At 36.6% G+C, this 27,783-nt stretch overlaps 1 protein-coding gene across 7 annotated transcripts in view; it reads left to right on the forward strand.

Annotated features, from left to right (window-relative positions):
- The window catches only part of LOC150094297 (protein mono-ADP-ribosyltransferase PARP4-like), an 879,331-nt gene that overhangs the window by 579,128 nt on the left and 272,420 nt on the right, over positions 1-27,783 (forward strand). For all 7 annotated transcript variants that reach the window (XM_090411811.1, XM_090411815.1, XM_090411816.1 and 4 more), the window contains exon 23: positions 2,029-2,211. In XM_090411811.1, coding sequence (XP_090267937.1) covers positions 2,029-2,211 — 183 coding nt within the window. The remainder of the gene's footprint in view (positions 1-2,028; positions 2,212-27,783) is intronic.

Raw genomic sequence — 27,783 nt, forward strand, 5'->3', positions numbered from 1 at the left:
AAAACATATCTTAACCACTTGTTACAGACCACATAGAAAATTGGCATCCCTTATCCACTCCACTAAAGACCAACCACTTCCCCTAGACCTACCTGGTGTATACCAGGTCCCTTGCAGCTGTAAATTGTCTTACTTTGGCCAAACAGGCAGGACAGCAAATATCAGAATCTCAGAACACAAGGATTACATCTGATTTCACCAGTACAGCCACTCTGGGCTTGCAGACCATGCTCTGGATACTCGCCACAGAATAAGATGGAAGAAAGCCACAGTCATACACCGCAGCAAGTTCAAGTATGAAAGACTATTCGTGGAATCAGCCTCAGCCCTTAGGAACATGCCAAACCTCAACAAATTTGGATGCATGAGACTGCCCCAAATTTGGGAAACATTTATCAGAAGAACTTCAGCCCAAAGGCCAAGAACCACCAATATAGCCCGCCAGGGGCACCATCAGGACTTTAGGAAAACGTTACCTTCCTAGCTTCAGTTCTCATTTGCTGTTATGTAGTACTTGTGTGCACATGTCTTTGTATTAAGTTCCCAAGAAGATGGCAACGTGACGTTTGCCGAAATATCAGAAAGTATATATTAAAGTTTATTTAATTTATATTTCTAGTATACGCTGTCAATTCCTTAAATATTAGTTATCATGTACCCAAGTTTGCGAGTGGTTTAAATGATTTCAAAGTGGTTGTAAGACGCTTGAGGATGGCAAAAATCCAGGCCATCCAAAAACCGGACTGAGCGAAGTTAACATCCAAAAAGTGCGTGATTTCATCAAATAAAACCTGAAATCTGCTGTGAGATTGATTGAAGATGAATTGGGGATTCCAAAATCGACTGTGCACAACATTTTGACCGAGAGTTTGGGCCTTCGTAAATTGAATTCGCGATTTGTTCCCCACAAGTTGACCAACAACCAATAAGTGTATCGAATTGAACGCTGCAAGGACCTCATTAAAACCGCTCGTAAGGACTCAAACTTCCTTGAAGCGATCGTTACTGGTGAGGAAACGGGATGTTTTGAGTATGAGCCTGAAACAAAGCGCCAGAGTGCTGAGTGGAGACTATCAGAAGAGGGGCATCCGAAAAAAATTCGCTTGGAGAAGTCAAAAGTAAAGACAACGCTGATTTGTTTCTACAATTCCAAGGGCATTATCCACAAAGAATTCGTTCCTCCTGGCCAAACGGTCAATGGTGAGTTTTATCTCGAAGTTTTGAAATGATTGATAGCGAGAATTCGTCACTTGCGGCATAGATATCGTGATGCAGACAACTGGTCACTTTTGTACAATAATGCACTATCTCATCATTTGAACATTGCGAGACAGGTTTTGAGCAAAAACGAAGTTTGTATGTTGGATCACTTATCGTATTCACCTGATTTAGCACCCTGTGACTTCTTTCTCTTTCCCCCGACTTCATTTGCCGATGAAAGGAAAGCAATACGACACCATTGAAAACATTCAAGCGGCAGTAACCATGACCCTCAACAGTATCCCAAAAACCGATATAAAAAACTCGTAACGAATTAATTGACTGTGCCAAATGCTGTATTGAAGCTGAGGGAGAGTATATTGATTGAAATAAATGATTTGAATAATTATAATTGACCTGTGTTTTATCTTCTATCAAAAGTTCAGTTTCTTTTTGGACAGAGGGTGTATAATGTCCATTGCATGCTGGTGTGCATGTGTTTTGATGCTCTTTTCACTTATCATAACCTTTCTTGTTATCTGACTACTATGCTGTCTCTTAAAGCATTAACAATGCACTATTGTGCACAAGAAACAGAATTTTGGTGGTGTCAGTCACTATTAGTTGGATTTATTACTGCTTCATCATTATAAGCCATTAGAATGGTCTGTTTATGTAATAAAGAGAACACGTTTTCCTTAGTAAATTAGAAATATTAAGTGCTTTATTAAAATGTTGAAATTTTTAAACTTAATTTTCCAAGTTCCAGTTTATTTTTAGAATATGCTTTATCCAGATGTTTGTTAATATTTTCATTTTGTCTTTCAGATTCTACATTCATTAACTGCACGAGCAATCATACAGGATTGGGAATATGGTCTGCTGAAAACTGATCGTGTGTTTGATATTTTAGAGAAAAAAGCTAGAGAAAGGGAAATAGTGGAGTTAAGCAAACATTATAATATTGTTACTTCACTTACAAGTTTTATTGCTATAGAAGAAAGAAATAAGGTAGATAGGAAAGCTAATATTCATAAATACATTTTCTATACTATATTTCATGTTGAATGTACTGTACGTGCTTTTTTAGGAAAGAAGAAAACTTTCCTACAAAAAAAAGGGGGGTGGGAACAGGAACAAACATTTATTTATTTATTATACTGGTGCCTCCATGGAGTCTGAAGACTCATAAGTATGATAGGTATTGTGTTATTCACACATTACCTATCATACTTTTCCTTGAACTTGTGTGCTGATGAAGTATCACCACCTCTGACAACCCTTTCTGTTTATTCATTACTCTTAAAGGAGCAACCGTGTGCTCTCCCTACTTGTAAAGTACTGAAAATTTTCTTCTGCATCTAAAACCTTTTTAGTAACTTACAAACATTTAAGTTACTCTTTTCCAGTATCAGCTTAATGTTGTAATCCATACACCTTCATTCTCTCCTTATATAGGAAGCATTCCACAAAACATCTTACTTGGGCAACCAAACTTGTGCACTGTAGTCAAGAATTGTCCATATCAAAACTCTCTAACAAGGGATAATAACATCTATCTCTACTTGTCACTGTGTTCTTCAATATCCAAGTGATCTTCTGAGCTGTTTTGCACACTGTTTCATTATGCCCGCTTACATTAGGCAGGAGATGGATTTCATTGCACAGTGTGAGACCACCTCCCCTGCTTATGGGAGGCCTGAAGCAGCTTGAAAAAGTTTCATGTTTGGTCTCCAGAGTAGTGTTTCTGGATCTCGTAAAAAAAAATAAATAAATAAAAATAAAGGTATAAAATCAATCAAAAGGGAAAAAAATCCTTAAACCTGCACAACTGTACTATAGGTTTATAAAATAAAAAAACAATTAGAACTCCATGTCCACTATCACCCATCATGTCTTTTCATACCAAAGAGCAGGACTCTTTGGTATGAAATTATGCCAGCTAGTACTCACTACCAGCTGGCATAATCAACTGCAGATTGAACAAAATAGAACATGCTTTTTATTTAATTAAAAAAATAATTTTTTGTACAAAATTATTTTTAAGAAACACAGATGCAACACCAGTAATCAATGTCTGGAATTTCTGCTCAGGGCTTTTAACCCATTAAGCAACTAAGGCAGTACATGGGAACAGCAAGTTTGCAGGGCAGGAAAACAGCAAAAAAACAACATTTTTTTTAATGATTTTCTTGGATTTAGTGCTTGTCAGCAGATGCTAACACCTGTCTTGCTCCTGTTGACTTATTTGGACATTATTTAAAAAAAAAAAAGGGGGGGGGGGGGGAAGAAATTTAAGCAAGTGCATTTTTGGCATGGTGAGCAGGCTTTTGCATAATTTATCAAGCACTGCCGAAGAGGATAAACCTACACTGTGCCAAGTTTAACTAATAACCTTTTCCGAAACTTATACATCACCTTTAACTGACTCTTGTACTAAATGCCTTTTCAGTATTTCATCATTATCAAATAACTGGTTATATCCTCCTCAAATTACACAGTCCAACACAATTTTTGCTGACTTTTATATGAGACTTGTTTTTTACTAATTTGGGTGCGCTGATTTCAAATATCAAACCCATTTTTCTCTATCACGTCAGGTTTTTCCTCTATGGCATTTTCTTTTTGCTAATTTGTAAGTTTTTTGATAGTTTTAAGCAGGCAGTACTATTTAGAGGATCAAAAAAATCAATTTTTTAATATTATTTTCTGAAAGTATGTACTTTTAAAAATCTGTTCCTAACTTTTTATCAAGAAATTTGAAAAATTCCCGAAGATATAGCCTATTATTCAAAGCAGTGCACAGATCAGAATCAGAGCGCTCACCGTTTACTAAACGCTTGTTAGTAAACGAATAAATGCGTAAGAACCTGCAACGGCACCTACTGGTGCTTTGAATGCAAGAGAGGCCGATAATTAGATACATAACTACTTAACAATATTCATTAAAAATTACAAGAATATTTATAAAAAAATAACAATTTTACTTACACATGAGTTTCAGGGAATAAATTTTTGTTTGTAGCAATTTCTGCTGTGTGTTCTGTTTTGGCAATCCCTTTGAATACCCCATCAGTAGTCGGCCATCATGTGAGAATCCCATCTTCCTTGGTACCGATCTTCCATATTTTTAAGTCTTGATGAAATCTTTTGCCTTGTTCGTCGCTTACACCTAAATTCTCAGGAAATCTATCAAGACGACTGTATAGGAAATGAAGCTTTATGCTCATGTTGCAACCTAGGCGCAGGAAATTTTCAAGCATTGTTTCCACTAGATCTTTGTAATTGCACGCTTTTTTGTTTCCAAGAAAATTATTCGCAACCATTGTAAATGAAGTCCAGGCCTCTTTCTCAATTTCGTTCATAGAGTTCATGAAATTTGGGTCTCTCATTAAAGTTCTAATTTGCGGTCCATCAAATACACCGGCTTTAATTTTTTCATAACTAAGTCGTGTAAATTTTTCACATATTTATTGGAAATAGTCACCTTGTAAATCTAAAGCTTTAACATACTGCTTCATAAGACCTAGTTTGATGTGTAGAGGTGGAAAAATGATTTTTTCTCTGTCGATTAAAGGTTGATTTATAACATTCTGTTCTCCAACATTTAAGGATATTCTAAGAGGCCAATGTTTCTGACTCCAGTGTTGGTTTCTAGCTCGACTATCCCAGAAGCACAGAAAACACGGAAACTTTGTATATCCTCTTTGAAAGCCAAGTAAAAAGTTTCCCATTTTAAGATCCACACAGATGATCCAGTTATGGTCTGTATATTTTAATAACTTCAGAACCTTTTTAATGTCCTCATATGTTTCCTTTAAGTGGCCTGAATAGCCAATAGGAATTGAGCCATATACATTCCCATTGTGTAGTAAGACACTTGAGACTTCTGCTTGAACTGTCGATAAATAAACGCCACTTTGGATGATATTGTACAACACTCATTTCAGTTAGTAAACTTGACACATTGTTACAGTAAACAAACCCACACTCATGTTTAAAATATTGTACAAGATTACTTTCCATGCTACGATAAAAAGTTATCTTCGTATCTTGCTCCAGTATGTTTTTTTTTCATTTAATCTTGAAGCCAACAATTCCGATGATTCCTTTGATAGGCCCAAATCTCTTACTAAGTCATTCAGTTCCTCTTGAGTAAAACATTGCGGTCCAGAACTAGAAATTAAATATTCATTCGGGATATGCCAGATGTTCTTGCTCCTCAAGAACATCTGGCATATATCCCGATCATGCTCGTTCTCAAGTAAAGGGAGTCCTTTATAAATTGGCACGGCTATTTCATTGGAATGAGCAACTGGCCGAATTGCTGATTCAAGATTTGGATACACAATTTTTTTCTTATTCTTCTTATTATAACCAGAAGTCTGAACTAAACAAAAATAACAATCATCTAAGTGATTTTTCGGTTCACGCCAAATCATTGGAATGCCAAAAGCTAATTTTTGGCATTTTCCCTTGCTCCACTGCCATAAATTTTCTACACATGACTTACACACTTTATTTGGAGCCCATGACTTGTCCTGATCTGCAATTTTTACGTCAACGTATGCAAAGTACACTTTCTTAACGAAATCAGTGATATTTGTCCTTTGACTGGGAACAGTAAAGCTGTTGTGTAGCAGAAGGAATCTATACTATTGACGCAATTTCGAGTACTAGACATGATGTATTTTCTTCACTGCTGACTAACATGCAATTAACAAGACAAAAAAAAACCAGAGACTTTATTGAAACGTTATACGCGCACATCATACTTTCACGATCGATTAACGATTGACTGATTTCGATCGTTCTTTGTCCGCTTATGACGCATATAGCATTCATTTGTTTTTGGCAGTTGTCATCACCTACTTTTCATCACCTAAATGTATTAGGTCGGGTATCGGCCTCTCTCGCATTCAAAGCGCCAGTACATGCCGTTGCAAGTTCTTATGCATTTATTCGTTTACTAACAAGCAAGAGCGATGAACGCTCAGATTCTGATCTGCGCACCGCTTTGAATAATAGGCTATATCTTCGGAAATTTTTCGAATTTCTTGATAAAAAGTTAGGAATAGATTTTTAAAAGTAAATACTTTCAGAAAATATTAAAAATTTGATTTTTTTTGATCCTCTAAATAGTACTGCCTCCTTAAAACTATCAAAAACTTACAAATTAGCAAAAAGAAAATGCCATAAAGGAAAAACCTGACATGATAGAGAAAAATGGGTTTGATATTTGAAATCAGCACACCCAAATTAGTAAAAAAGAAGTGTCAGATCATAATCAGCAGAAAAATTTTTTTTTTTGTTGGCCAGTGTTATTCCCCATATCATTGATGTACAAATTAATTATATTAAAAATATTACCGCACTAATTTTCTTCTTCAATTTTCTTACAATGTCTTTAAACTTAGAATGATATTAAACTTAGAATGCTAGTACGTGGTAAAAAAAGGAAAAAGTGGGTGAGTGATCTGCTGAAAGATACCAGTTGAAGGTAATATGAATAACGTAAGCAATACAGTGGTGAATGTGGTATGAATGCAAATGACACAGTAGAGAGAGAGCTGAAGATGTGTGATTGTCTGTGAAAATACTAGTGGTGGACGGTAGATGGCATTGGTGTAGAAGATGAGGTTGAGTGGTGGAGTTGGAGAGTTGTAGAGTAGGTGTCCTCCCTCGATGAGTCTTGAACTCCCTGGAGGTGTAAAATAATAATAATGATATTCATACTAATGGCAAGCACTTCATCTGTTCATGAATTATATTCTGATGTTAGTCATTTTATGACATGTAATGTGTGCTACATGTATACGTTGAAAGAGATACTGTGAAAGAGTAGCAAGTGAGTGGTAAGAAAGTTATGAAAAAAAAAATGGACTAGTATGTGGTTAAAAAAAGGAAAAAGTGGTTGAGTGATCTGCTGAAAGATACCAGTTGAAGGTAATATGAATAACATAAGCAATACAGTAGTGAATGTGGTATGAATGCAAATGACACAGCAAAGAGAGTGCTGAAGATGTGTGATGAGTAGGGTTTTTCATAAGAAGAAAAATGGCAGAAAAGTTAGTATGAAAGATATGAACATGAATGAGGATATTAGAAAAGAAGTTGATGATAAAGTTGAGAAATGAATTGAAACATATGCAGAGTAAGATAGGATTAGAAAAGAGATTGGTAGTTGGAGGTGTAACAGGAAATGTTCCAGTTGTTGGATGAGTCCTAGATGAATCATTGCACTGGAACAGTACAAAGTAGCATAATGCTGTGTGGGGACTCGATGGCAACAGATGTAAAAATGGATCAGGTGTCTAAATTATGTCTGAGAGAAGCAGTGATTGAAAGCATGACTGAAGTAGTAGAGAAGAAATGCAGATGTGTTAACTGTGCTAGTAGGAGCAAATGTTTAGCAAGGAAGTGTGATTGAGCTAGCATGGATTTGTGCATTGCCAGAGACAGTGAGGCAAAAAAATGTGAGAAGGAGAATTGTTAGTGTGTTGCCAAGGTATGGTAGTAGAGAGCTTAGAAGGAGAGCATTGAATATGAATGACATGACAACTAGAATATGCAGAAAGAGAAGACTTTAGTGAATGTACAGGATAAATTTGAAGGTAGAAGAGTTATTTGCTGTAAATGGTCTGCATTTGAGTCAGAGCAGTAGTGTAAGGGTGGGTCGATTGTTGGTAACAGGAAAAGAATGTATAGTCCCTGACAGGGAAATGAAAACTAGATGGTGAGACTGTGAGTGTAAGGTACCAGAATTGGTGCAAGATAAAGGATGAATAAAGACAGCATAAAGATGCAGGGATGGCCTCATGGGAGCATCGGAGTCAAAGACCTCAAATGATGGTATAAGGAATTGTGGGAAGGAAAAGTTATTACACAAGTGCAAGAAGTATTAGGGTTATAGGCACAGATTTTGTGGCTGGATATGGTCATTTAATCCATGGATCACTGAGTGTCAGTGAGAAATGGTTAATGGATGATGATGAACTCACAGGAATAGGATACAGTCATAGTTGTAACATTTTTCAAAAAGTCTGAAAAAATGAAGAGGAGATGAGATATTACTGATGATTTCATGAGAGTTGTATCCGCTCCATGTGGAACTTGAAGAAAGCAATAGTGATAATTGCTTGGAGACCATTTTGTGTGAGGTAAAAGTTAGCATAAATTTTAGATATCTAGTGGGCTGTTGTTATGGTCATTAAATGTAGAGAGAAATTATTCTGAAATGAGACTGGTGAGTATCAGAAGGATGTTATAATGGTATGTCTAACTATGGAAGCATGAAATAACATGTAAGGAGATGGAATATTCCTTCAGCTGCTTAGGAAGAGATATCTTATGCAGCATGTAGTTGGAGTAACATGCGGAACGTGTTGGTTTTAATAATGTCATCTCATACATTGATAATAGAAGATGTCATCACAATACCACCAAAGAGGAAAGTGATCATGTGGTTTTGACTGAAAAGATGCAGAGTGGCTAGACAAGTACATACTTCATGGAACAAAAGAGATGTGTGGAATAAAATAGGGGATTATGATAAATTTAGGAAACAGATTGGTAATGTGTGTTGGCTTGAAGAGTTGAAGGAATGAGAAATTAGTAGTGCTTAGCACTTGCTTCAAAATCAGTAAAGAACAGGGCACCTCTCAGCAGCATAAGGTGGAGGATAGGAAGGTGACAAGCGTAACGAGAAAGAAGAAATTGACATATGAAAGGAAATTGGCTGAACATGTAAAGTAAAACCCTATTGAATTATACACACACACACACACACACACGAGAGTGTGCTGAAAAGTTGTGATAATTACTATGAAAGAATTGAAATATTTATCAGAACTTTTTAGCCCCCCCCCCATTCGTGTGTGTCTCTGTGTGTTGTGTGTGGGCACGCGCACTCACATGCACTTCCAGTTATATATAATAAATAACCCCAGTTATGTTGCTGGTGGGAGAAAGGGTGAATGTGGAAGACTGACTTTAGTTGCTGGAGGTGGGTCACATCTGGCAGGAAGGTCACGGGTAAGAAGGTGATCGAACCAATTACTTTATTTTGTTTTAGTTGCAGAGTGATCATTTGCTGATGTTACAAAGATGCATATCAACATTAAGGCAGATGAACAGGAGGTATTCAGCATATTAAAAAAAAATGTGAATGTGAACATAACAGTGGGACTTTGGATGCTTATCAGCCCATGTACTACGTGAATGTTCAAAAGAATTGGCATTGCCCCTGATGAAGTTGTCTAAATCTAAGTCTCAGCTCTGGCAGGATTCCAAGGGAGTGGAAAGAAGGTAAGATAGTGCCATTGCGAAACAGTGGCTCCAAGACAGAGGTAGCAAACCACAGGCCAATTAATATCAGGAATTGTTGTTAAAGTATTGCAAAAGTTGGTGAAAGGTAAAATAGAATAGTGGGTGGATAGAGATGCAATACTCTATAGTGGGCAGCATGGCTTTGTAAAGAGACAGCAGAATTGGATCAAGGTAATGGCTACACCATAATATTGCTTGACTTTGCCAAGGCATTTGGCAGAATACCACATAGAAAACTATTACAAAAACTGCTGGAACAAATGGAAATGGATATGAGGTGAGTAGCATGGATGGGGGGGGGCTGACAGACAGACACCAGTGAGTAGTATATGGTGGAGTGGAATCTAGGAAAATGATGCGACTAGTGAAGTACGATACTGGGGCCACTACTCATTCATTTGTATATCAGTGGCATAGGGAAAGATTTAAGAGAGGATATTTAGTTGTTTGTTGATGATGCAAAACTGGGAAGAGCAATAATTGATAAAGGTGATGTAGATATCCTGCAGGAGATGATTTGAATAAATTGGGATTGTGGGCAAAGGATAATAATTGCAATTCAGTGTTGCAAAATGTAATGTTATGCACTTTGGGTTGAAAAGTTGCATATGGTGTAGCATATTGATGGTATTGGATTGCAGGAAATTGATGAGGTTAGGAACTTGGGGATAATGGTGGACATGCAATTGAAGTTCAGAGGGCATGTTGCAAAAGTTGGTAAAATAGCTCAACGAATTACTTGGATGCTGAAAAACATGTTAACAATAAGGAAAGATATTATATGTAAAGATAAGGAAGATATTATCCCTCTTTATAAGGCTATGATTCAGCCACATCTTGACTACTGCACCACGAGTGACCAAACATTGACTGCTGTGTGTGGGATATTTCCTACAAGGATAGGTTGAAGGTTTGTGGGTTTCAAAGTTTAGTTGATATATGGAAAAGAGGAGACATGATAGAAACTTTTAAGATATTAAAGGGGTCTTATAAAATTAATGCAAGTGAAATTTTTCAATATATGACAAATGGTCAAGGAACTAGGGGCCATCCATGGAAATTGTGTAAAAGTGTGGTGAGTGAGTGGAATGGATTGCCAGAATTGATTGTGAGTTCCCTGATGGTCAGTGGATTCAAGAAGAGGTATGATAGGATTTGTGTATATGATGGTTGATTTGGGTCTCCTGCAATGAGTCTCCGGACTCCATGAGCATGGTGTAAAATAATAATAATAATCTGCTGATGATGTAGTAGAAATGTTCCGTAAATACGAAGTGGTATCAAGACGTTTCGAGACAAGGTTTGTAACATGCCAACAGATGGCAGCTCAAGGCTGCAGTCACAGGGAGCACCTACCTTCATAAGTCAGTGTGCCAAAAGACATCGTCCTGTGTACATCGGGAGCTGTGCAACTGATTTTATTCTAACCACCTGCGTTACCACATCTGCGATTTCATCATGGCTGCTGACCCAGGAGGAACCGCATCGAAGTCTGCCAAGAACTCCGTCAGCGTGCCGTGGATGACCCATCCTTCATGTCGAAGAACATTGCCGGTGACGAAACTTGAGTGTATGGGTACAACCCTGAGATGAAGTAACAGTCTTCACAGTGAAAGAGTCCATCATCTCCACAACCAAAAAAGGCGAGGCAGGTCCATAGCTCGACCAAGTGCATGCTGATTGTCTTTTTCGACATTCATGGCATTGTGCATCAAGAATTTGTCCTGGGGCCAGACCGTCAATAGCGAGTTCTACTGCCAGGTTTTAAAGCGTCTGAGGGAGGACATTTGACGAAAGCGACCAGATCTGTGGTGCACGAAAAACTGGATGCTCCACGACGACAATGCACCCTGTCACTGAGCTCTCCTCACATGTGAGTTTCTCACCAGAAACATGATCTCACTTCTGCACCACCCTACTCGCCAGATTTGGCTCCTGAAGATGAAGATCCAGCTCAAACGTCACCGTTTCGACACCATTGCAAAGATCCAGCGCGAATTGCAGAAGGTGCTTGACATGCTTCGAAAATAAGACTTCCAGGACACATTCCAGAAGTGGCAAGAACGCTGGGAGCGCTGTATTGATGTAAGGGGACTATTTTGAAGGTGATAGTGTGTAAACGTAGATAAATTAAGTAATTTCTCATAAACAGAGCAAGTCTCGAAACTTTCTGATACCACCTCGTATATTGTTAGTGTATTTTATGTAGCTGTTTAGGAGTAGTGCTGAATAACAACAGGAGTAAGACAGAAGGCTGACATATTAGTTTAAGAATGGGAAGCGTTTATAATGTTAGTAATCTTAATGTTAACAAGGTTGTGGGACTGGATGGTATATCACTGTGTGTGTGTGTGTGTGTGTGTGTGTGTGTGTGTGTGTGTGTGTGAAAAGTTTTTTTCCTTGGCTGTAAAATACATTAAAGATACCAAGAAATCTTATGCTTGGTTTTAATCCTTTTAGTAAGCAAAACAAAATGTGCGTGTGAAATATATTCACGTCTGAGCTACTTGTATATAGAGGTTAACAAATTCCTATCGCTTGCCTTTGTATGTATCCCATAATGCAAAGCACACCCCTCTTTCAGCGTGCATAATGGGAAGGGCCACTACCCAGACCGGTTTTGACCTTTATTCAGGTCTTTTCAGTGGGAGCCAGACCCGGGAGAGATACCAAGGTTGAAGTAATGCATTATGGGATACATATTAAGGCAAGTGATATGAAGTCATTAGCCTCTATATACAAGTAGCTCAGACATGAATATATTTCACATGCAAAACTTTGTTTTGCTTACTTGGGAAAAGGATTAAAACCAAGTATAAGATTTCTTGGCATCTTTAATGTATTTGTGTAAAGGTAAAAAACTTTCTACATCTTTCTCTCATCCAGAGATTTTTATTAAGAATGTCAAGCACCCTTTGTCTACTTGTATATGAGATATTTAAAAAGGTGGATGCTCCAAGAGGATGTGAGAGCATGTGTAGACAGGAAAGGAATGGGATGACCTGGGATCAAGAGGAAACAGTTGGAATTGAAGAGGGTTCTAAAATGAATAAGCAGAAAGGGAAATGGCCCCAGTCGAGCATGGAGAGATCACATCGAATGAGTGGTATCAGTGGAACTAGTTGTAGATCCAGGAATGAGCTGTTGTGTTTGCATACAAATGCTAGAAGTGTAAGAAACAAGGCAAATAAAATGGTTGCACTAATTGAGTCTGTTCACCCAAAAATTGTTGGAATAAGTGGTGAGAGTGACCATGGTTAGATGAGGACGACATCCTGAAAGGAATAGAGATGGAAGAGTATGATGTGTTTTGTCAGGATAGAAGGGGTATAAAGGGTAGAGGAGTGCTATTGATCATAATGAAAGAGTTATGTCCATAAAGTAGAGATACAAGAAGGAAATAAAGCAAATGGTTTTGAGGCAGTATGGTGTGAGATAGAGGTTAATGGAATGAAATATTTGGTTGGATGTTGTTATAGACCAGGTAATGTGGATAGTTGTGACCATGAAATGTATAATCAAATTAGCCAAGCAAATAAGAAAAGAGTGATCATTATGGGCAATTTTAATTATGGTAATGTAGACTGGAATGATGAGACAGCAATTGGAAGTAAAGAAAATGAGTTTCTTGAGTTTTTGAGGGATAACTACCTTAATCCTTGTGTGCCCTCTGTTAAATACTGTCTGAGATAGTATCCCTCAGACAGTATATATGAAATTATAAATGAGGTGATTACCTGGGTGGTTGCCAGCAGTGTGAGGACCTCCGTAAGAAAAGAGTATATGTGGAACTACAAGGGAGGTGATTATGAAGAGCTCAGGAGACAGCTTGCAGTTGTAGCATAGAATGAGAAGTTAGTTGGAAAAGAGATCATTGCAGCATGGGGGATTTTCAAAAACTATCTAGTAGATGCAATGTCTAAATGTATTCCACGCATGAGAAGGTTAAATAAGGTTGGTGTGAAATGGATGAATAATGAGATTAAGCATGCTATAGGAAGGAAAAGGGCATTATGGAGGCAGCATAAGAGCATGTCTGGACAATTCATCGCGGAGACTATTCATCACTGGAAATTTAATCGTGGGGAAAATCCATCGCAGATATATGTGAAAAAACATTTTTTTTTTTTAATTTACATATATAGTTATATTTTTTCTTACTACAGGCTCTGTAGATGGAATATTAATTATTACAGAACTAGGATAGGATGGTGAGGGAGAAAGAGCACCATATTTAAGAATATTTAGGGAGAATAATTATATCCAACTAAATGCTGATTGTTGGCAGATTTCTGACAACAATCAGTAGTTGTAATCGAGACTTATTTATAGGCGATAAAAGAACACCGTAAACGATGTTATACATGAAAAGATAACATGAAATCTATTAGTGAAAATTAAAATTATTTGGACTGTTTGTTATCCGTTAAAACAAGTGTTGTTCACCTAGAAGGCATGAATGTCGTGATGTTCTGTTTTTATTTTATTCCTTCAAAATTGTACTATTAGCCATTTCGAAGGAGCAATTATTATTCTGTTTTTATTAAAACAACTTAAAAATGTATCTTCAAGAGGAACTGCAATCAGTACAATTGGGCATCTCTATCAGTATTTGTAGTCCTGAAAAGGACTGCTATCATTTTGATAATCATGAAAAGATGAATGAACAACCACAAAGTTATCGAAATAAAAAATCATGGGCTACTCCTCTTAAGTAATCAAGAATTTCACGATTTTCATAATCACCGAAGATGAGCTGAAGTTTTTTTGCAGTATCTCGATAGCGTTTCTTACCGGGAGGAGGTTGGGTGCCAGCTATATATTGCTCTATTTTTCCCCTCATTGAAATGTTGCAAATTCTTCCAAGTTTTTAGAAATTTCGATATTGTCAGACGAGAAGCTCCAGTTAATTTGCTGAACACATGTTGCCACCCTTTGCATGAGTTGTTTGTCTTTGGTAACCCTTCCAGAGCAGTATGGTAACAATTCCATAAGGCATGGGGAAAGCGAGGTGGACGACAGAGTGATCGATGATCAGGTTTGCCAATCCAGGTGTCTTCTATGTAGTGCAGAACAGACTGAGCTTCAGCAGGATAGTCATTATTTTCACATAACACTTCAAAAGCACGTACATTTGTAGTTGGCACAAAAGCAATTGCCGATATCATGTGCATTTTATTGCAAATTCGGAATCAGTTTTGTATCGTTGTTGAAGACCATTTGCTTGAATGTTGCGAAATATACACTAGGAAAAGTGAAAAAAGCAACCTTTTTTTTTGCTGACTATTTGGAAATGCTTCACAGAGCGCATTTATTGAAGCCACTTCAAAATCTGTCATGATTAAATGGCGACAAATTTGGTTCCAAATTTTTTAATGTGTTTATAACTCTACGGTATGTATTTTCATTTCTTCGAGGCATCAATGCATAAACAGTAGGAATCACGTTATCGTTTATAATGCCATGAATTGTGTACAGCTGCTCAAAAAGAGATGGAGTAGTTTTAAAAGTGCCATCTGCATACCATGTCGATTGTGGCAATAACTGTAGATTTCATTATTAGAAAATATCAGCAATCTGTTGCTGTCATGCAAAAGGAACTCTTCTATTCCATAGATGATTTTATATATAGACAGAATAATTAAATTACTTAATGAATTTGGATTTGGTGGTACCTGTCCTGCTTGATTTCGGGTTCTTCGAATAGACTTCTTTACAGAGGCATTGCTCAGTGTTTGGTCGATGATGGCAGGAGATATTTTTGTGTATGCTTCCGTTATAATTCGATGAGTCCCATCATTAGTTGTACTGGCCCAATCTTTAATCTCATTAAATAGCTTTGCTTCTTCAACTCGTGCCACGTTACCAGCATGATTATGTTGGTTAATTCGTTTGATAATGTTGTCACCAGCTGTATGAATATGCAAATTGCAATGCATTTTTTGAAACTGATCACATTTCCAAAAAATCTTTTCTTCATTCTTTGTCTTTTATAAATAAATGACAATTATCACTCAATCTATGCTTCATCTTCTCGCTTAAAATAAATTCCAGAGGCATCATGCAATGATTGTAATTAATTTATAAATTGGTTCTTAAACTTCGAACTTTTAAACACTTACAAAAAAAAAAAATTTGGGGGGGGATCGGACTTCTAAGAGCACGTGATGTAAAACTGTTCAATTTGAAATTTCCAGTGCAGAACTTCACTTTCAAATGTATAAGCAGGAATATATTCACAGTAGCAGCTACATAGTAGTGAAACAGCAGCTTTTATACTCTGGGTACTAGTATACCATGTTGCAGCTGTGGCTCTCTGGGTCTTGGCCCCGGAACTTTTATGCACTGGACCCAGAATATGTATGCTTTAGGGTCCTGTTTTCTGACTTTTCTCCCTTTATGGTAATTAAGCCTAACGTGAAACAGACAGCAATGACAGGTTATTAAGAAGGGCATATGATTGTGCGGTATTAACAAAAGATCGCACAATTGAAAGATAAAAGCAAACCACCAGTTGAGTTGAAATGCTAACTCTCTTCAGCCGAATTCCATATGTGAAACTGCCATAACAACATTTACTATACAGGTAACCCTCGTATAATGCGGTACTTATATAACGCGGTCTACACACTGTAGTAACCCTCGTATAACGTTACTTATACAACATGGTTTCGGTATATCACAGTCTACTAGTAACCCTTTATCTTTTCATATATTTTTCACCACACGACTTAAAACTCAAATTGTGTCTTTGTTAAATTTGTGTCTACCCATATTGCGCATGTAGTTATAAGCAGTTATATAATTTATATTAGGGGAAAATATCCTTTAGCACGTACATCAATTGTTTACCGTATGAAGTGTTATTGTTATAAATTGTCTACGTTTTCTGTCAGAAAAGCACATTAAAAATCGTAAGTGTGTTAATCTCAAGCTAAGCACTTTATTTTCTGATGAGTTACATACATAATTAATATGTAACTTTTTTTTATGTAAAAATTTATTTTTATAGTAATGGCCGCTAAAACTGCAACGAAAGGAAAAACCAACATTGAAAAGAAAATTTATTTCTCTCGAAGAAAAATTTTAAATCTTGGATCATTTGACAAATGGAGAAAACAATTCAAACAATCAAACAAAATGAACATAAAATCCGAGAAAGTTTCTCGGTCAACGGTAAGTGCAAAGTTGCTCGTGTGCGCGATATTCTAATGGAAAAAATTAAGAAATCTCTAATGATTTGGATAGAAGATTGCACTCAAAAAAAAAATTTCGTTGGAGGGAAATCTTATTAAACAAAAAGCTCTCAAAGTTTATAAACATTTAAAACAACTTAATCAAGATTCTTCAGAAGAAAGCTCTCGGCATGGATTTTGTGCCAGTAAGGGTTGGTTCGAAAACTTTAAAAAGCAGTTTTCTTTGCATAATCTTAAAATCCAGGGAGCAACAGCAGACCCAGAGCTGGCAGGAAATACCCAAGGGAACTTTTAAAAATCATTGAAGAAAGTGGTTATAGTGTAGACCAGGTGTTCAATGCTGATAAATTCTGGTTATATTGGGGGGGGGATGCCAAAATGCACCTATATTTCGAAAAATGAAAGATCAGCTCCTGGATTCAAAGTTTCCAAAGATAGAATTACTTTACTGTTTTTTAGTAATGCAGGTGATTACATGACAAAACCAATGTTTATTAACTGATACCCAATCATCGTGCTATGAATGAGCACGACAAGTTCACCTACCTGTTTATTGGCTTGCCAACAAAAAGGCATGTTTTACAGCTAGCATGTTTAAAAATTGGTTTTTCAAGTGTTTTATACCCAATGTAGAAAGTTACATTGGGTACAAACTTCTCGACTTCTTGATAACTAAACCAGCCGAAGTATGCAATGAGAAGGATACAAATAATGTCCAAGAAATTTCAAGTGATGATGTCGTCTGGACACTTGTAAATAAAGAACATCTACAAAATGTTACTTTTGAAGACAGTGATGATGATTAAACTATGCACTTTATTTATTTTGCTTAAAACATTTATGCATTATGTGCAATGAAGTTTACTTACAATTTGTAATTTTTATAATTTTATACTATGTATTTGTTTCATAGTTTATATGTTTTCTTAACTTATATGAATTAGATGAATTAAATAAAAATATTTTTTTTTAAATATTTTTATTTAATTGTTGGATATGTCATTGTTGTTTATATAATTAAAAAAAAAACGATTTCGGAACATAACCTTACTTTTTCTATGTGATCTAGGTCTCGCATAACATGATTTATATAACGTGGCATTTCTATGAAACCTAGCATCCAAGTTATACAAGGGTCACCTGTATATATATTTCTTAGTTTTAACATGTTTACAAATTTTAATACGTTCGGTTGAATTTCATTGCTACCTTGTGAACTCACACACACACACACACACACACACACACACACACACACACACACACACACAGCTAATTAATAACAATAGTTTTTAGTTAGATACTGTGTTTGCCATATGGTTTGTCTTGAGTCTATATAGCATAGTTTCTGCATGAGGGGACATGTGATTCATTCATTAGTGTCGTTTTTATCCAAGTTGTCTTTCTGTTTGTTGAGAAATATATTACACAGATTGCCTATACCTTATTCACTGACAATAAAAGTAATTGTTTTTCTCGCCTCTGCAATATAGTGGCTATTGGGGAGGGTGTGTTGATTACTGCTGGAGCAGTTACTATTGCCCCAACATGCACATGTTTAAGCTTTTTACATGTGCAAAACTTTTTCATTTCTTTTTTCGAAAAGTAAAATCAGGCTTGGTGCGAGTTATATTCGAGTAAGGATAGTATTTCAACTATGGATAAATACATTGGTACCTTCTCTAACCCTTCGGAAGTTGCGATCGAAAAACTTGCAGCTTAGGGCGCATGTATCCGAGAGATACATTCATTACTAGTATGTGCTGAAATGCGATAAAACTTTAAAAAAAAAAAAACACTACAAATATAATACATGATGGTTTATTTATTTTCAGATACAATCTAGAAATTATTGAAAAAAAAAAAAGAAACAAATAAAAAAAACTAACCCAATTCTATACTAACATCGGAGTTCGTGGTATCTCTCAGATACAATTTATTATCAAATATCACATACCTTTACATAACGTGTTAAACCAAACTCATTTCAATTTTATAGCGAATAACGACTTCAGCGAATTTTTTCTATGATGATTTTTCCGGCAGTAAATTTTCGTGCGGTAAATTGTCGGTGAACCACATAAGAGAAGTGGAAATAACCAATTCTATGAAGACTACAAACACCAGGCAAGGCGGGTGATTTGGTTTGTGAGGGTAGCTAAAGAGAGGTACGAACAGCAGTTAGCTAATGAAGCCAAAAAGAATTCTAAGGAGTTCTTTTGATATGTAGCCAGCAAAAGAAAGAATGATTATGGAAGGATGACATTGATTGTAGAAAATGGTATAAAGACAGCTGTTGTAGAAGGTTTGATGGCGATACTTAATGAGCAGTTCATAAAGGTTCTTTCAGTCTTATGAATGTGACTTCATGGAGAGATCGAGAGCAGTTGATGATGGGGAAGAGAGACTGACTGTAAATGAGCAACAGATTTATGGGGAGTTGAGCAAACTAGAGGTAAATAAGCTGTGGGACTTGATAATATATCACGTATTCTGAAGGAATGTGCCAGGGAGTTGACGCCGGTCTTGATATTTTTTTTAATACGAGTCTTGCACTGGGTCAAGTTCCTAAGGAGTGGAAGGAGGGCAAGATTGTGCCAATTCATAAAGGAGGTGATCGAACTCAATCAGCAAACTATAGATCTATCTGTGTGTCAGGTGTTGTGGTTAAGTTGTTGGATAAGCTTGTGAGAACTAGGATCCAGAATTAGGTTGACAACAATGGTATTATCTTTGATGGTCAGCATGGATTTGCTAAATGGAGATCATGTTTTAGTAATCTACTTACTTATTACAATAAGGTGACTGCTTCCATGGACAGAGGAGAAGGATACACGGTAATATACTTAGATTTTGCAAAGGCTTTTGATAGATTACCGCATGATAAGTTGATAGTCAAACTAGAGCAGATGGGGTTGGATATTAGATTGGTGCATTGGATTGGAGACTGGCTATCTGATAGATATCAACAAGTTGTGTATGGGGGGAGCAATATCCAGGAAAAGAAAAGTTACTAGTGGTGTACTTCAGGGGTCTGTTTTAGGGCCATTACTGTTTAACTTGTATATTAATGATATTGGTGAAGATTTGGATGGGGATATTCAGTTGTTTGCAGATGATGCAAAGTTGGGACAAACCATGAAGAGTAGTGAAAATGTTGTGGCTTTACAAGAAGACTTGAATAAATTGAGAGATCAGGCACAGGAATGGGGATGTGAGTTCAATGTTGCAAAATGTAAGGTTTTAAAATTTGGAAAACAAAAATGAGATGCAGAATTTATGCTTAGTGAGGATATATTGTCAGAGGTAGAGGAAATAAGAGATCTTGGGATGATAGTGGATAAGGATCTGAAATTTAGGGGACATGTTGCCAAAATTGTGAAGACAACACAAAGGCTTCTGGGAATGATGCAGAGGACACTGACTTGTAGAAGTAAGGAGATTTTTGTTCCATTGTATAAGGCTTTGATTAGGCAACACATGGACTGTTGTGCCCAGATTTGGTCACCTGATTTTCAGAAGGATGAAGAGATGTTGGAGAGGGTCCAGAGGCGACTAACTGAGGTAGTTTCTAACCTCTGGAATGTCAAGTATGAGGAAAGATTGAGAAGATGCAACTTGCAGGGTCTGGTGGACAGGAGGAAGAGGGGAGATATGATAGAGACCTACAAGTTAGTAAGGGGTTGTTATAGGATCAACTGGAGAAGTTCTACAGAAAATAGTCGCAGATCAGAGGATAACCGTCATCTCTGGAAACTGTATAAAGAGGGTGTGAGTAGGGGAGTGAGAAGCAGGTTTTTTTCATGCAGAGTTGTGAATGATTGGAATGCCTTACCTGATAGTGTGGTATCTGCAGAGAATCTGTGGTGTGTTTAAAGCATGGTATGAGGAGCTTGTATGATAAAAGTACCTCCTAGATGAGTCTTTGACTCTATGGGGTATTAGGTAATAATAATGATATTTATGACTTTTGCATTACTTCAACCTTAGTATCCCTCCCAGGTCTAGCTCCCACTGAAGAGACCTCAATAAACTGGTCTGGGTAGTGGCCCTTCCCATTATGCATCGCATTATACATGCCTGAAAGGGGGGGGGGCATTATGGGATACATACTAAGGCAAGTGATATGAAGTCATTAGCCTCTATATACAAGTAGCTCAGATGTGAATATATTTCACATGCAAAACTTTGTTTTGCTTACTTGGGAAAAGGATTAAAACCACGTATAAGATTTTTTGGTATCTTTAGCATATATATATATATATATATATATATATATATATATATATATTAAAGAATGTGCAAAGAGCTAGTAGTGCCCTTGACTGAGTTGTTCAATAGAAGGCTAGCAAAAAAGAACAGTTCCATTAGAGTGAAAAGAAGGCAAAATAGCACAAGTGCATAAGGGAGAATCTAAGTCAGTAATGTCCATGTAGGTCAGTGTATATATCAAGTGGAGTGGTGAAGCTTTTGATTTAATTTTTATGACACAAAGACATCAGAGGTCATACTGCACCAGGACACAGGTTACAGCAGTAAATGTAGTAAACAGTTAGTAGGACGATCACAAATTCCATGCTATTGGAGGGATTTGAACCCGCCCCACATCCTTTGGCTGGAGAACTTATATGCTAACCAATTGGCAACGAGACCTGCCCTGGTGAAGGTTAGAAAGACTGGTCAGAGACAGAATTCAAACCTAGATTGAAAATGGGAATCTTTCAAGAGAGAGAAATAGAGAGTAACATGGATATGTTGAAGGGGAGATATTGTTTGCTTTAGTAACTTAGTTACATTTTATAATAGGATAACTAGTATATTGGACAGAGGAGATGTATATACAGTGATTTTTCTGGATTTTACTGAAGCATTTAATAAAGTACCACAGGTTAAACTACTGTTAAAAGCAGTGTTGTGTTCGATGGTCATTTGGCAGCTTGGTTGCAGTGATGGTTGACTGATATGAGCTGTCTACCAAGTTGTGTATTGGGTGCAGTGTCCTGAAATAAAGGTGACAAGTTGGGTACCACAGGTTTCTGTTTTGGACCACTGTTGTTTATTTTATATATTAATAATATATTTCAGGGTGTGAGAGGGGATATTCAGTTGTTTGCTGATTATGCTAAATTAGGAAGACCAATGTCAGTGATGTTTTTACAAAAGGATTTGAATAGGTTGGTGCTTGGTGCTGTAGAATGGAGATTTCATTTCAATATTCCTAATTATAAAGTTATGCACTTTGCCAGAGAAGATGGAATAATAATACAACAGTTCTAGAGATCTTGGTAGACAGAGAACTGAAGTTCAGGAGATGCATTCAAAAGTTATTAGGTTACCCAGCTAATTGATTGCTGCTACAATGAAAAGACTACTGATTTGTATGGATAAGAAGATTATAGTTTCACCATATAAAGCACTAATCGGACCTTATTTTGATTTCTATATACAGATCTAGTCATTTGGCTATACTGGCAATAAGGAAATGTTAGAGAGAGTACAGAGACAATTCGCTAAGATTGTCTCAAAACTCAGGAATATTGAGTTTGGGAAGAAACTGAAAACAAACTTACTCTGTTGCTTTGAAGAAACAGTTGTCTCTTAATTCCTTATTTATGATCATGCATAGACCCACACTTCACTATGTAAACATTCAAAACTGAAATCCTATGGAATAGGTTGGTTAATCCTTATTCGAGTAGTGTCTTATGTCTCAAGATGAGACATAAGACACTATATGAACACACCATAATGTGTGTTCACATTATACCAGCTATATATATATATACATATAAAAAACAGGTTTAATGACTATTACCGAGAGAAAAGATGACGAGATATATTTAACAAGATACTACTAGTTTACTAGTTTCGTTACATGAACATCCTCAGGTATCATAATCAAAGAAGTATATAAAAAATTACAGAGACTTAAAATTGTACTAACAGAACAAGTATAAAAAACAGTAGCGTGTTTGAAAAAAATGCAAGTATGAGTTCCAAACAAACGAATACTATGCGCTGTCACGAGTGCGCCAGTACTGAACAGAAGCAACATGTGCGTCAGAGAGATTGTAACTCAGGCTGTTGTTGATATGAGAGGAATCTAGAGAAATTTCCCTAGATTCAACAATCTTTCTTTCGAGTTCATCGTAGCACACATGGATGTTAGCAGTTTGAGTCCAGTTTACAATGTGCTGGTGGCCTTCGTCTGAGTTAGCTGAAAAGAGAACGTGGCTAGAGAGAGCTCTAGTCCTGTTATAGGAGATATCTCTACAGTGTTCATCCAAACGTAGAAGGATGGATTTAGCAGTCTGTCCATAGTATGGCTTTCCGCAATCACACAAAATCTTGTATACTCCTGGAAATTGAGTAGGAAGATGTTTCTGTTTATGTTTGCAATGTAATGAACAAAGTTTTGGAAGCGTAGTGAAGCACGTTTTGAAGTTGAATTTCTTGGGAATCTTTGCCAGTTTTGGTGAAAGAGAGCTGATGTAAGGCAAGGAGATGAAGGCTCTTGGGGAAGAGGGATCTTCAGAAGTAGTTGGGTGCCTGGGGGAAAGAAATTTGTCAATTTTCTTTGAGGAGAAACCATTGTTAATAAACGTTTTTTTTTTAAGAAAACGGAGTTCATTTTCAATTTCTGTTTCTTCTGTAAGTAATGATTTGGCTCAGTGGGCTAAAGTGGAAATAATACCACATTTGTGTGGGGGATAATGATGAGAGGAAGCATGAAGGTATCTCAGTATGAGTAGGCTTTCTAAAAATTGAGATTTTAATGCTCTCAGCACATCTGGTAAGTTTGAGGTCTAAAAAGGGAAGGCAGTCATCTGATTCCAGTTCGAGGGTGAAAGAGATTTTTTCATGGCACTTGTTTAGGTGGTCTAAAAATAAATAGAGGTTATTGACGCCATCTTCCCAGATGAGGAAAATATCATCAATATAGCAGTACCAGACTTTTGGTTTAAAGTGAAAGGAGTTAATAGCTTTTCCTTCAAATTCGTTGAGAAATATATCCGCAAGAATCGGAGAGAGTGGGCTGCTCATAGCGAGACCTGAGTTTTGTAAGTAGATCGTGTTATCATATTTGAAGTATCCTGACTTTATGCAATGGGAGAGAAGAGCAAAGAGTTTTTTTGATAATTTGTTCTTGAGAAGATCGAGGACTTCTTGAGCAGGAACATTTGTAAAGAGAGAAACAATATCAAAACTGGCCATTAAATCTGTTTTTTTAAGTTTGATGTCCTTGATTTTAGAAACAAAATCTGCAGAGTTTTTAATATGTGAAGAAGAAATTCCAGAAAGATTTCTTAGAAAACTCGCTAGAAATTTGGAGAGATTATAAGTGGGAGAGTGTATGCCCTCAACTATAGGTCTGAGTGGGCAGTTATTTTTGTGAATCTTGGCGAGACCATACAGTCGAGGTATCAAGGGATGAAGTGACCAAAGAGAAAGCCGAATGTTTCTTTGTAACTCTAAGGTGGTTTTTAATAAATTATTAGTTCTGTTGTGTAGTTCCATCGTAGGGTCATTAGCAATTTCTGAGTAGGTATCACTATTTAAAAGTTCCAAGTTTTTTTTATGGTAATCAGACTTGTTCAAGATGACAGTTGCATTCCCTTTGTCTGCCGGAATGATAACTATGTTACTATTATCTTTTAAGGACTTGATAGCTTTCCTTTCAGAGTAAGAAATGTTGTCAGGTGGAGGTCTAGCTTTATTTATACAGAAAATTGCTTCCATATGGAGGAGGTTAGCGTCTTTGTTTGGTAATAAAGAAGCTGCCTTTTCTATCTTTGTTAAGAGATGTTCTCTAGGGATGGATGTAGGATTTATTAAATCATTTATTAACTGATTTATTATTTATCATTTATTTACTAATAATTTATTAAAAACCACCTTAGAGTTACAAAGAAACATTTGGCTTTCTCTTCGGTCACTTCATCCCTTGATACCTCGACTGTATGGTCTCGCCAAGATTCACAAAAATAACTGCCCACTCAGACCTATAGTTGAGGGCATACACTCTCCCACTTATAATCTCTCCAAATTTCTAGCGAGTTTTCTAAGAAATCTTTCTGGAATTTCTTCTTCACATATTAAAAACTCTGCAGATTTTGTTTCTAAAATCAAGGACATCAAACTTAAAAAAACAGATTTAATGGCCAGTTTTGATATTGTTTCTCTCTTTACAAATATTCCTGCTCAAGAAGTCCTCGATCTTCTCAAGAACAAATTATCAAAAAAACTTTTTGCTCTTCTCTCCCATTGCATAAAGTCAGGATACTTCAAATATGATAACACGATCTACTTACAAAACTCAGGTCTCGCTATGAGCAGCCCACTCTCTCCGATTCTTGCGGATATATTTCTCAACGAATTTGAAGGAAAAGCTATTAACTCCTTTCACTTTAAACCAAAAGTCTGGTACTGCTATATTGATGATATTTTCCTCATCTGGGAAGACGGCGTCAATAACCTCTGTTTATTTTTAGACCACCTAAACAAGTGCCATGAAAAAATCTCTTTCACTCTCGAACTGGAATCAGATGACTGCCTTCCCTTTTTAGACCTCAAACTTACCAGATGTGCTGAGAGCATTAAAATCTCAATTTTTAGAAAGCCTACTCATACTGACAGATACCTTCATGCTTCCTCCCATCATTATCCCCCACAAAAATGTGGTATTATTTCCACTTTAGCCCACCGAGCCAAATCATTACTTACAGAAGAAACAGAAATTGAAAATGAACTCCGTTGTTTTAAACAAACGTTTATTAACAATGGTTTCTCTCCAAAGAAAATTGACAAATTTCTTTCCCCCAGGCACTCAACTACTTCTGAAGATCCCTCTTCCCCAAGAGCCTTCATCTCCTTGCCTTACATCAGCTCTCTTTCACCAAAACGTGCTTCACTACGCTTCCAAAACTTTGTTCATTACATTGCAAACATAAACAGAAACATCTTCCTACTCAGTTTCCAGGAGTATACAAGATTTTGTGTGATTGCGGAAAGCCATACTATGGACAGACTGCTAAATCCATCCTTCTACGTTTGGATGAACACCGTAGAGATATCTCCTATAACAGGACTAGAGCTAGCGCTCTCTCTAGCCATGTTCTCTTTTCAGCTAACTCAGACGAAGGCCACCAGCACATTGTAAACTGGACTCAAACTGCTAACATCCATGTGTGCTACGATGAACTCGAAAGAAAGATTGTTGAATCTAGGGAAATTTCTCTAGATTCCTCTCATATCAACAACAGCCTGAGTTACAATCTCTCTGACAGCGCGTACTATCCGTTTGTTTGGAACTCATACTTGCATTTTTTTCAAACACGCTACTGTTTTTTATACTTGTTCTGTTAGTACAATTTTAAGTCTCTGTAATTTTTTATATACTTCTTTGATTATGATACCTGAGGATGTTCATGTAACGAAACTAGTAAACTAGTAGTATCTTGTTAAATATATCTTGTCATCTTTTCTCTCGGTAATAGTCATTAAACCTGTTTTTTATAATATTCCAACCGAGTAAAAATGAATTTTGAAAATATATATATATATATATATATATAGAACTAGCTATATAGACCAGCTAACCTCACTTTTAGTCGAAAGAGACCAGATAAAGGTTCCTCAGATCATGGATGGGAATTAAACCCAGGTCTTTCTGACCAGCAGGCTTTTTCTATACCAACTGAACTATGGAGGCTCGTGTCTTAACACGTTCGCTGCCAACTACAAGTATACTCTCGTAGTTGGTAAACCAGCTACACAAGCCAGCTACGAGTATACTCGTTTGATGCTTACCGCCGGCAACGAGATTACTGTACTGACCTTGAAGAAGTGAAAATGCTTGGCTTGTGGAGCTAGCATCAAAACTGTGTATTCTCATAGATAGTGTATGCTCTGCACAGGCCAACTACAAGTATACTCATATAATGCTTACCGCCGACAGCGAGATTACCGTACTGACCTTGAAGAAGTGAAAGTGCTTAGTGCGCAGGAACAGACTATGCTGAAGTAGCATGGCAGCGAATGTGTTAATTATGCCCTAAAAATTACCACCAGTGGAAGGAACTTTTTTTTTTCAGGAAATTTGGTTCTTTCTTCATAGAAACAAATGGATTTTGCTCTTTTATTAAGGATTTCATACATGAACCACATATTGTTGGAAGGGATGATGATGAGAAAGAAAGATGGTGTATGTAGTTTTATTAGCCAGTAGGTTTTGTATGGATCAAAAATTTAGTAAACAAGTAAATTCAACTTGGAAAAATTTGCTGTTTTAAGGATACTTGTGAGATAAGGCTGAATGATAAATGCACGTAAACACAAGAAAGATATTTAATTAACCAAATATTTCGATCTGGAAATAGCAGACCATCCTTAGTGGTATTACAAGAACAGTTATAAAAAAATACAAGCTAGAACATTAACAATAGATCGTTTAAAATAGAACACACCATGTGATGTTATATCACTAAGTGTGAAACGGAATATTTTGAAGTAGAGATATGATTGAAAAAGAAAAAAAAAATTAATGAGTAATCTTGATTAGACTTTCTCAGATTTTTGATATAGAGTTATTGATATAGATATTTGATATAGAGATATTGATATAGGTTGGGACGATGGAGTAAGGCCTCCACGCTTTCCTTGAACAAACATTCAAACCTATAACAGGATCTATGTAAGAGGCGAGTCCTGGTCCAAAAGATGGTGTGGTCAGTTTCAATCCCGTGCTGAGCCAATCCAGACTTTTCAGGGTTTGTTGTGAAGAATGGAGGATTGATGTTCTTGGATTCTTTTTTTCAAGAGAAAGTCCAGTCTGTCAAAAATAGGATAGATTACAGTTACACGGAATTTAATAAACTCCAGGAAAAGATAAAGTTGAGCATTTGTCTTTAGGAGAAGGAAAATGAGAAGACAATTTGTTAATAGGTGAATAAGAAGCTGTTAAATCATATTTCTTTAAAATTCTTGCGATAGGTTCAGAAATACCGGAGATATAAGGAATTGGCACTCGACGTATTGAAACTTTGTTGTTTTGTGGAGG

Source organism: Typopeltis vanoorti, chromosome 22 (assembly GCF_054136105.1).
Source record: "Typopeltis vanoorti isolate ZY-2024b chromosome 22, IOZ_Tvanoo_1.0, whole genome shotgun sequence".
NCBI classification, from domain to species: domain Eukaryota; kingdom Metazoa; phylum Arthropoda; class Arachnida; order Uropygi; family Thelyphonidae; genus Typopeltis; species Typopeltis vanoorti.